General features: G+C 34.8%; 1 protein-coding gene across 1 annotated transcript in view; it reads left to right on the forward strand.

The window, feature by feature from the left end:
• ARHGEF38 (Rho guanine nucleotide exchange factor 38) overlaps positions 1 to 7,413 on the forward strand; it is a 143,380-nt gene extending 135,967 nt beyond the window's left edge. Inside the window, exons 13-14 of the mRNA XM_063107214.1 lie at positions 1 to 260; positions 7,228 to 7,413. Of these exons, the coding sequence (XP_062963284.1) occupies positions 1 to 260; positions 7,228 to 7,413 (446 nt within the window). The remainder of the gene's footprint in view (positions 261 to 7,227) is intronic.
• The last annotated feature ends 4,438 nt before the right edge of the window (positions 7,414 to 11,851 follow it).

Here is an 11,851-nt window from a genome sequence, read left to right on the forward strand (position 1 = left end):
TTGTAAGAGGATATGTGTATTCCTCCTTCCTAAAACCCTACAATCCAGCAAAAGTGCAGAAGGTGGATGCTGAGAACAGGTTCTGTGATGATGATTTTGATAATATCAGCCTCTTTGTGTCTTCACGGCCAGCTAGTGACAGTGTCAGAGGCACTCCAGAAGGCAGTATAAGTGATAGCAGCTCCTCTCTTAGTGGCATGTGTGGAAAGTTTGAAACAAACAGCAATGATGTTGACAGTTTTCAAGAAGTAGATGAACAGGTAAGAATTTGAACTTTGATATAAAAATACTTGGCTGTTAAATCATGAAAGAATCTCTCTCTAACTGAACTCTACCTTACTGTAAGATTTGGTGGAAAAGTGTCAGCACATACCTGTGTGGACCGTTTTGCAAGGAATTTAATCTGAGTCTGTTTCCTCAAATGAAGCGAAGAGGACAATAATTCCTACTTTGCAGAGTCAATGCGAAGATTAGAGATAATGTGTGTATGTAAAGTACCCAGTACTGAGTAGATACTCAATAAATAGCAGCTGTTGCTATTACTACTCTGTTGTTATGTACTTAGAATAAAACGAAGTTGGTCTTTTTATACTCCTCCATCAAAGAAAAGCAGTTCAATACTGAACAGATTGCTGCCATCAGTAGCATGTGGAAAATTGTCCATGATTTCTCTAAGAGCAATATCTTAATTGAACTGTCTAGTAACTGGCCACTTTTAATCTCTTGTATAATGCCAAATGCAATATTCTAAAACTTTTTTTTTTTTTTTTTTAGTTTAGAAAATTTTTTTTTCATGACCTTAAAAAGTTTTGGCATCATTCTGTTTGCACAAATTTTATAATTCCTCTTTCACTATCTTCTTTTTATTTTTTATTGAATCAAAATTGATTATACATATTTTGGGGATTCAACATTGAGATATGTTGATCAAATCAATATTACTAGCATATATATTCTTACAAATCATAGTTACTCTTAATGCCCCTTGATCAATTCCTCCCCATCTCCCTTTCCCTCCCCCTGCCCCTTCTAAGTACCCTAGATTTCTTCTCTCCCTCTGAAAGAATAATGGTCACTCTGTTGATTTGCTGCCCAAATGATCTGTCCAATGCTGAGAGGCGTGATCAGGTCCCCCAATACTATCATAGAGCAGATGTCTCTTCTGATACTATGAAATGGGCTCTGTGGAGACAGACATCCTCCTCCTTTCTTTATCTCTGCTGGTGATTCTCCTTGTGTCAACTCACTCCAGTGGCTGGCGGACCATCTGGGTGGTGGTTGTGGCATCTAGCCGCCTTTGCGGCAGCCATGGTTATCATGGTGGCTGAGGTGAGCCACCCACATGGAGATGTTTTTGGCCTGCTCTGTGGTGCTGGAAGTGTGGCTGGTAGTGGAGAGTGTCTAATCCCCGGTTTCATTCCCTGGTCCCTGAGCGGGTCCCGAGGTGCTGTCGTGGTGTGCCTGGTTGTAGGAGGGAGGGTCTGTTCCCTGGCTCCATACCCTGGGTGGGCCCCAAGGTGCTGGTGCGGGGTGCCTGGTTGTGGGTGGGGGTCTGGTTCCCTTCTCCATGCCTTAGGTTCATGGGCAGGCCCCAAGGTACTGGTGTGGTATGCCAGTCCCCTTCTCCATGCCCTGAGTCCAAGGGCAGGCCCAGAGGCTCTGATGTGGTGTGCCTGATTGTGGGGGAGGGGGGGTCCAGTCTCCTTCTCCATACCCTGGGTCCCAGTGCGGGCCCCAAGGTGCTGGCACGGGGTGCACGGTTGTTGGAAGGTGGTCTGGTCCCTTTCTCCATGCCCCGGGACCCCGGGCGGGCCCCGAGGCACTGGAGAGGTGTGTCTGGATGTGGGAGGGAGGTCCAATCTCTTTCTCCATGCCTCAGTCCCCTGGGCAGGGACCTGATGCACTGGCGTGGTGTGCCTAGTTGTGGGAGGGGGGTCTGGTCCCCTTCTCCATTGCCCCGTGTGGGCCCCAAGGCACTGGCACAGTGTGCCTGGTTGTGGGAGGGGGGTCTGGTCCCCTTTTCAATTCCCTGGGTTCCAGGGCAGGCCCTGAGGTGCTGGCATGGCATGCCTGGTTGTGGGAGGGGAGTCTGGTCCCCTTCTCCATGCCCTGGGTCTCAGGGCAGTCCCTGAGGCACTGGTGTGGTGTGCCTGATTGTAGGAGTGGGGTCTGGTCCCCAGCTCAATACCTCGGGCCCCAGGACAGGTCTGGAGGTGCTGGCATGGTGTGCCTGGTTGTGGGAGGGGAGTCCAGTCCCCTTCCCCATGTCCCAGGTCCCTGGGTGGGCCCTGAGGCACTGGTGTGGTGTGCCTGGTTGTGGGAGGGGGGTCCGGTCCCCAGCTCCATACTCTGGGTCCCAGGGCAGGCCCCAATGCGCTGGTGCAGTTGCCTGGTTGTGGAAGGAGTGTCCAATATTCTAAAACTTTTAAGAGCTACCTTTCCCTCACTACAGCAATGCAAAGGCTACTGGTATAATACTTTCACAAAATGCTAATTATAAAGTGTGGTTCACTTTCGCTACCTCAGAAAATTTCATTCTATTTAACTGTTAATCTGAAGGTAGTGACCAACTAAGTGATTCCTTTATTTAACTTGCTTTCTTATTTAGTGGCATTTTATTAAGTTTTTTTACAGGGGAAATACTTGTTATTTGTGAAAAGTTAAAATAGAAGGAAGATGTACATAAGTTAAAAGCAAAGGTCTTTATTCTCTTCTAGTCCTACTCTTCATAGACAGTTTGCGTGCATCCTTTCAGACATACTCTATGCACATACACACACATATTTATATGAATGGGAAACGTATCATGTGTGTTACATATGTATATTTTTTCATTTAATATATCTTAGACTCCAGTGTACCTAAAGAGCTACCTTCTTTCTTGAAAAATTCTGCAGTGTTTCATTTTATTGATATAATTTATATAACTATTACCCTAATAATAGATATTTAGAATATTTTGGGGTTTTTAAAAAATTCAAACAGTATTTCAGGGAAGATCCTTGTTCATCTAGTTTTGCACATTTATGAGTATATCTGTAGAGCAAATTCCTAAAAATACTAGAGGGTCAAATGGTATATAAAGTCTCTATAGACATTGCCATACTGCCCTTCAAAAATATTCTATCTAATCAGTTTCTTTCATTAACAGTGCATTGATTACTGTCCAATTCATGACTGGTTCTTTTTTTTTCAATAACAGCTTTAATAAAGCTGTTTTAAGGATACAACTTTTAGTATATTTATAGAATTGTGCAACCATTACCCCAATCTAATTGTAAAATATTTCTTTCACTCCCAAAGATCCTTTGCACCCATTTGCAGTCACTTCTCTTGCCCACTAATCTTTCTGTCTCTACAGATTTGCCTTTTCTATTTCATATAAATGGAATTGTACAATATGTAGTGTTTTACAGATACCTTCTTTCATTTAGCATATTTTTGAGATTCATCCATGCTGTAGTATGTATATGTACTTTGTTGCTTTTTTTATTGCCTAATAGTATTTCATTAGGAATTTTCAACTACTTATAATGATGATGCTACACTTCTTGTATGCCATTGTTTAGAAAGTGCTTCAAAAAGTTGACAGACTGCGTCTTAATGTATTTAAGTAGTCATTAAAATGATACTTTACAGGGCTATTTATTGACATAAGACAGCTTGCAAAAATAATGTATACTATAATTTAATTTGCATTACCACTTCAGGTACATAGAAAGGAAAAAAGGGAGAAAGGAAGAAATATATTAATAGCAGTTGGTGGTTTGTTTTTGCTTACCTATATTTAAAGCTGTTTCTTCATCAAAATTACTTGTGTAATAAAAATATATAGTCATTAAACAAAGAACATGAAAGCTTGCTCCTAGAGGGTGAGAGTGCGTTTTTACATAATAAACTATCTTGGCTTCCTAAGCTACATATAATACTGTAAATGATCATTTTGCAGCTTTTTAGTTTTAGAAGGGAAGATTAAAATATATTATGATTTTTGTTGCTGTTAACTGGAGAACTGGGACGGAATTAAAAAATAAGATTCAGTGAAGACAGGTTGGGGAAGAAAAATTAAAATGCACAAATATAGAATAAGGGAATGCTGAACTGGCAGTGGTACCACAGGGAAAGATCTGGTGATTACAAATAGTGGGCAATAAATTGGGTGAGAGTCAAAAAATGTTATTTAAAAAAAAAAAAGTAAATGCTGTGAAGAACTGGGTTGTATTCACAGAATATTGTACATAACATGAGCTAGAGTTTTACAGAGTGCAAAGAAGCAAACCAATAAAATGTTTTAATAAATGTCAAGAAAAAAATAAATAAATGCCAAGGAAAAAGATGAGGATTAGATGATTATGGCTCAAATTAATAACATTTTAATTAATGTGTATGGATCAAAACACATTTACATTTAAAATTAGAAAAATATAGCCTAAAACAATTAATGAGAAATCTTTCAGTTCTTAAATCCATGACATGTTGAAAACTTCTAAATTGTAGTCTAATATTAAAGTACTAAAACAAGAGACTAAAAAAGACTAAAGATAAAGAGATTGCTGTAGACAGTTCCATTTTGGTATATAATGTATGCTTCCATTTAAAGTAAATTATATAAAAACTTTAAATATACATCCTAAATAAAGTTCAGACCATAATCATCTAAAGTATTGACAGTGTATGTTGTAATTTTGTACTTTAAATTTACAATTTCATGAAAATCGTCATTTAATGTTTAATATATAAACTATACTATAATGTCATACCAAATAGATCTAGGTGGAAGATTGCACATTTCCCTTGAGATAATTTGTGCTAAAATGAAAGACTACTACAAATATTTAGGAATGTTATATAAGTAGGCAATCCAACCTGCTGAAAAATCTACAGCTGTATTGGTAAAGCATATATACAATTTATAAAAATTACAAAAGATGGTTAGCAACTGCTAATGTAGGCTGTTACAAATGATTTCAGGAGCTGTATTATAATACATCACATTCCTAAATACTTTTGCAAACCAAATCCTCCATTCTGTTCTTGCGGGTCTATTCAATGTTTTTACTTTCCAAACAACAAAACAGCAGCAGCAACAACATATTAGAAACTCCAGTCCCTTTCCACAGAATATACCCTGCATATCCTTGCTAGAACAAGAGTTTGGCTCCAAATGCATTATGAGAAATGAACCAAGCACAAGATTTGGAGTTAGAAGATATGGGTCCTAACAGCACGTTTGACAGGTAAACTGTCGTGAGCTCTATAAAAGATAGTTGTTATTGCTGCCACTCCATTGCTGGAAAACTTATATATAGCACCTCCCTTTTTGTTTCTTATTTTTAATTACAAAATAATCCATGTCCAACAATCTCTCTCGTATCTTGTATGATACAAGATGATCTCTTACACGATCTCTTATGATATCCAAGCCTTTCAGACTAATTTTCAAACCAAATCAACAAATATTTGTATTTCTACTGTGTACCATGATGCAATCAATGGCGAAAAGTTTAAATGTGTGTCTTAGTCCATTCAGGCTGCCATAACAAAATACCATAAAGTTGGTGATTTATAAGCAACAGAAATTTATTTCATAGTTGTGGAGGGTGGAAGTCCAATATCAAAGCACTGGCTTATTTGGTGTCTGGTGAGAGCCAACTTTCTGGTTCACAGATGGCTTCTCACTGGGTTCTCACATGGTGAAAGGGGTGAGGGGTCTCTCTTCAGCCTCTTTAATAAAAGAACTAGGGGTCTCTCTTGGGACTTTTTTTTATAAAGGAACTAATCTTATTCACCAAGGTCTCTGCTCTCATAAGCTAATCATTTCCCAAAGATCCCACCTTGAAGGTTAAGATCTCAACACACAAATTTCAGAGAAATACACTCAGCAATGTGATTCTTCTCCTTCAGGAGCAGCTCATGGTAGTTGATGATACACCAATCAAGGAAATCAGAATTTATCAAAAGTTAAATCATAGTTCAAGATTTAAATAACAACTTAACCTACAACTATAGTCCCCTCCCTACACAGTAAAGTCTCTTCTCCTGCTCAGTGAAGTCACCTAATTTCTCATAGTTTCCTTTATCCATTGACTCTCAAATTTGAGTTAATCTGCTTCTTTTTCTATATATTGGTTTCATGTATTCATCTCTGTACCTTTGAATATGACATATTTGCCCCCTTTGTCAACTTTGTCATTTATGAAAGGTTACTTCTTTCAAAATCCAGCTCACAATTACCTAATATATTATCTATGTGTAGTTTTGTCTTGGTGTAGTTTTGTTTTGTTGGCATTTTAAATTTTCTAGCTGAGTTATTAGGTCCTGGTAAAATAATATTGGGCACTTAGGTACTTCATAAATTTGATTAAATGAATAAAGTTGTTAGCCAACTGCTTAATTTTATACCATAAATAAACATTTTTATTATCAGTTTTATGATTTTACTGGAAGACAAATTAAACACTTATTATGGAGCTTCTTATGCATATAAAATTATGAAATGTTCTTATGAGGTCAGAGAAAAATTCTTTTGACTGAAATATGTTTTGGTTTCTTCTAGGACACAACATAATTTTTTTAAATTATAAATTAAATTGTCATTATAAAGGCTTAAGAAGTAAAAATGAAAATCACCTATAATCCCACAATTCAAAGAAACTAACAATATTGGATTTGTACATAAAATTTTACATCCCTTTTTTGGCTATTTTATCATAAGCATTTCTCATGTTGTTATTCTCAGAAGGCATCATTTTTAATGACTACAAATTTCCTTAGTATGAATGTCTAGAATCTAACTGTTCTCTTGCTAAAACTTTAGGGTTATTCCTACTCCCCTCCCATTTTTTTATCTTACTTATGGGTATTGCAATAATATTGCTTTGCAAAAATCTCTGCCAATGTTTATATTTTTGCAGAAGAGATTCTTAGAACTATTATTAATCCAACAATTCAATTTCTTAAAACTAATGTTAAGAAATATATTAATAAAAAATGCCAATTGCCCTCAAGCATGGACACTTTATACTCCTGCAAAAAGAATAAGAATAACTATTTCACTCCATTCTTATCTTGATCATATTTTAGCAAAATAAATCCAACAGGAGTTGGGCAATAGAATTTCAAAAAATAAGAAAGCTTTAGCATTGCTTCTAAAAGCTTGGAAACTTTTACTATGTTTTTCTAAGTTTTAGTTCTGGTTCCAATAATGTCTTTTGCTTCTTTGTCTAGATTTTCTATGCAGTTCATGCTTTTCAGGCACGGAGTGACCATGAACTCAGCCTTCAAGAGTACCAAAGAGTCCATATACTTAGATTTTGTGACCTAAGTGGCAATAAAGAGTGGTGGTTAGCTGAAGCTCAAGGGCAGAAAGGATACGTGCCTGCTAACTATCTTGGGAAGATGACTTATGCTTAAGAAAATAAGCCTTGGACTTTTACTTTCTGGCAAATTGTTGATTGACTACCTCATAAAACTGACATTACAAAACTACGGACCAAAAAGCAAGAAACCTCCGAAATACATAAACTGATACTACATCAGGTGTTAAGGAAGCTTGTACTTCTTCCAGGATTATTTCATAGATGTATTATAAAGAATATATGCTGAAGGAAATACTAAGCCAACAGAAACAGCAAAGCAAACAACCCAAGCTCCAACTATCAACTACTTAAAAGTGGAAATCTTTCCAAAGGATAAATGTATTCTTTTATCATCATGAAAAACTGGATCTAGGATAAGGTTTTTCAATTTACTGTAATTTTTTTTACTGCATTATGTATTTTGCCTCAAATGTTTTTGTTTTTTATACTTCTTTGTTGCACATGCATGTGTGTTTATATGCATACACACATGTACACATATGTTGTGCAGTTTGTATGTGTCAAATATGGATAATATACATATATGCATAAATCAGAGTATACTAACTACACGTAATAGTAATTAACAGCAAACTAGAAGTCTTTGATGTGGAGTCTTTAATATGTTTTCAACCAAAAGAAAACAAAACTGATTTAACATGATATTAATAATAGCTAACATTTACTGAATGGATACTACGTGCCAGACATTGTTTGAAATGCTTTCTATGTAGTAACTTATTCAATCTCATAACATTAGGAGGAAACCAGGGCCCAAAGAAGTGAAGTAATTAAGCTTAAGTCACTTTACTAGTAAGTGGTAGGGCTGGGACTAAAACCTACGTAATCTGGTTCTAAAGCCCATGCTCCTAATCACTACGCTGCACTTCTCCAGGAGTGTATTCATTTGCTATCTGCAAGGTACATAGTGATACAAAACATGAACACTGACAAGGACCACTTTTCTCTCAGGCCCATATTTATTTAGTTTTTCAGAATTAAGGCCTACAAGGACTTGCACGATATTAGCCTAAAGAAAATAAAGTATATCTAGGTTTATTATTTTTATTGTTGTGCTTAACCATTTTTCAAAGTATAATTGCTTAAAAACTATCCAACATGATTGCCAATGATACTTTAATGAGGAAATATTTTTGGATGGCTCAATTATTTGAGTGGTGAATGGGAAATGTGTGTTCTGTATTTTAAATGAAAATGTAAATATATTTAGTTGCTGATTTGCACTTGGACAAGGCAGGCATTAAAGATAACATTTGCTATTTAACACAATGTCGCGGGACACTGAACTTTTAATTTGGGTATTGCTCAGAGAACCATCCTCCAAGATTTTAGAATACAAGTAAGAAAATGAAGAGTGCTGCTTGTCAGAGGGCTGCTGACTTTCACACACTCACACACACACACACACACACACACACACACACACACGCACACGCACGCACATTTACAAGCACAGAAATTCATAAGACATTTACATGACAGAAACATTTATATTTTATGATATTGCTCCTAGAATCATTAATCTAAAAATGATTTTATAAGATTCTACTGATAAATTGTTTTTGCATAAAATATTTTCTTTTTTTAAGATTGGTACTAAAGGAATACCCTTTTTTAGATGTACAGGAACTTTTTATGTCTTTTAATTATTCTTTGTACCCAATTTTGAAACAAGTAAATTCCAGTTTGCCTAGTGTAAAACAAAAAAGAAATCTAAACTCACTACTTGTGAAAACTGAACATGCCAATGACCAAAATAGTGGGGAAATTATATATATATATAATCTGTGACAAAAATGAAGAATTATGTAGGTAGCACATATCTGCTTTTCTGAGTGAAGTAAATGACTACATGTATCTGAGAAGCTCTGTCTACGTGTGTGGTCCAAGGATTGATGGTTCCTATCTGACCTTTGAAGAAACCACAGCACTACAGTCATTGCTGCAGTTAGCTGCTGAGTAAGAGTTATAATGAAGCAAACTACTGCAGTTCCTCACTATTGTGGTGAGCATATATTACTATAAAACTATGTTGTTGCTATTTTTAAAATACAATTTACATTTCATTTGCCATTTAAACTTTTAAAAAAAAACATTATACAAAGCCCTCATTTTCTAAGTATTTTTTTTTTAAATCAAGTAAATTGTAATTTTGAGGTTAGGCATTATTTTATCGAGCCTAAGGGAAATAAATTCCCAATGTAGTTATGAGATGTATAAGTCTTCAAGAAATTTAAAAGATAAAACTGTTGATGACATCAGTATAATTAAGGCTAGGTATGCTGATGTAATTATTTCTTTATATTCTCCTTAAAAATTAAATTAAAAATATTTAATTATAACATTTTAAGTTAATATTTTAATATTAAAATTAAATATTATTGTACAGTATAGGACCCTCTGACGTAGGTATTTTTACCGAGAATGAAGGGGAACTTTTTGTAGCTATTTTTCTTCTAAAAACAAATAAACAAGTGTATGTATAATTTATTTTAAAATACATATGATATAAACTAATATTATACATAATAAAGTTTAGAAATTATAAAAAATTAGTCCAGTAATACAAAATTACCATGGGTGCTTAAATCATGTGAAAAAGTCACAAAGCCATATTTGAACATTCCTTATATTTCAGAAAAGTAACTTTAGTATTCATTAGTATAAAACAAATCTATGAAGGTTGAGTTGTGCAGAAGAGATATAATGTACATTCTCAACCACAGCAGTGAAGCACTGCATATATATTTTAAGTGCTGGAATATTCCATATTTTCTGTAAAATATACTTTGGAATTTTAGAGATGGCTATTAAGTTCTTGCCACTATTTGTTTGGGTGATTTACAAAATTAATGTTTTCACTACTGAAACATGGAATTAAAAACTTTTCAATTTTCCCACTAGTTGCTTAGATTATTGTCCATTGTGAAAAGCTCTCAAAGCCATATGAATAAAAGGAGGAAATCTTTAAATCCTAAGACAGCAAGAAAATCACCTTATTTAAATCCTCTTTGTTATAACTATAGCTTAAGGTATTCAATGCACTGCTCAACACTGTATACATCTAGACCCCACAAAATTCAAGCTAAATTAGATATATAAATGTACATTTTAGTTGATGAGGAAGTAATTAAATGTCATTGACTGGAAGGACACTGGGTCTTATACTCTCTAGAGACAGATCACTATTTAGAGAATGTTACTATTTTAAAAGTCTAATTTTTTTTTACTTATTTCTCTCCCCCTACACACTCTAAATAATATATATAAAAAGTCAGTCACTAATTCTCTGTTACCTACAAAATTAGCTGAGTCTCTTTAGGCCAGCTACTGCTTTCACAACTTTACAGGCAAGTTTCACCTTAGTTTTTCAGGAAAATAAATCACACTAGCAAATACTGGAACATGATGTTCTTATTCAAAAATCGAGGCAATGTATTCTTAGTAAATTAAATAAAGTTTATCTTAAAAAAAAAAACCGTTATCATTGTAAATGTATGGCTTTCTCTAACTGCTTATAAAATTTTTATAATTACTGTATTAATGAAATTTTATTTTGGTAAAATGATGTATTTCCTATATAACCTAAGGTCATCACAATAAAATTTATAATTTCAGTTACTAATAAACAGTACTACCACAACCTTGTTAAGAGTTGGAATCACCTAACGTTCAAATATTAGATGCTTTCCATTTTATCTCATTATGATATGTTTTACAAAAGAAGAAACCAAGGACCGCACACTAACACATGGAGGGTCTGGGATTTAAAACCAGGTCTTCTGATTTCAAGGCCAGTGTTCTTTCAGTGTTTTCCTTTTACTTTTTGGGTTTTTTTCCAAGTCACTAAAATGTATAGTTAAATAATCTCACAGAAAGCACATTCTGCAAAACAGAAAAGTGATACTGACCAATTTTTTACTAAAATAGGATTTGATTTTACAATCCTAAAAGCTTTCTTGTTGGCACACCCGCTTACCCGTTCACTCATTCTTTGAGCCAGTAAAGTATTTACTGAGAGCTGCAGTGAAAATACAATGCTGTGTAGGACAAACAAGATCCCTCCCCTCATACACCTTAAATTCTAGTGGGGAAAACAAACTAAATAAAATAATAAATATTATTATTATAAAGGTGGCTACTTTCATCACTGCTCAGTTAAAAAGTCTTGTAGCTAACTTTATGATATGGAAACAATCAAGGTCTAAGAGCTACTTGAGACAATAAACTCTAAAACCAAATATTCCTCTACAAAATACCAAATTGAGTTATATACCTTATTAAATGTACGCACTTATATATAAATATACATATGTAATATCTATACAAAGAGCTATGTTCAATGAAAGATAAATTAGTTCCCAAACTAGTTAAAGTCCTCTCTGAGGTACAATAAAAATTAAAATAATTGTTTCTCTTCTCAACTCTAGCACGTACTTTTTTTATTTATAAAGTCTTATTTAAAATACCAT

The sequence above is a fragment of the Cynocephalus volans genome, chromosome 9, assembly GCF_027409185.1.
Source record: "Cynocephalus volans isolate mCynVol1 chromosome 9, mCynVol1.pri, whole genome shotgun sequence".
Taxonomy (NCBI): domain Eukaryota; kingdom Metazoa; phylum Chordata; class Mammalia; order Dermoptera; family Cynocephalidae; genus Cynocephalus; species Cynocephalus volans.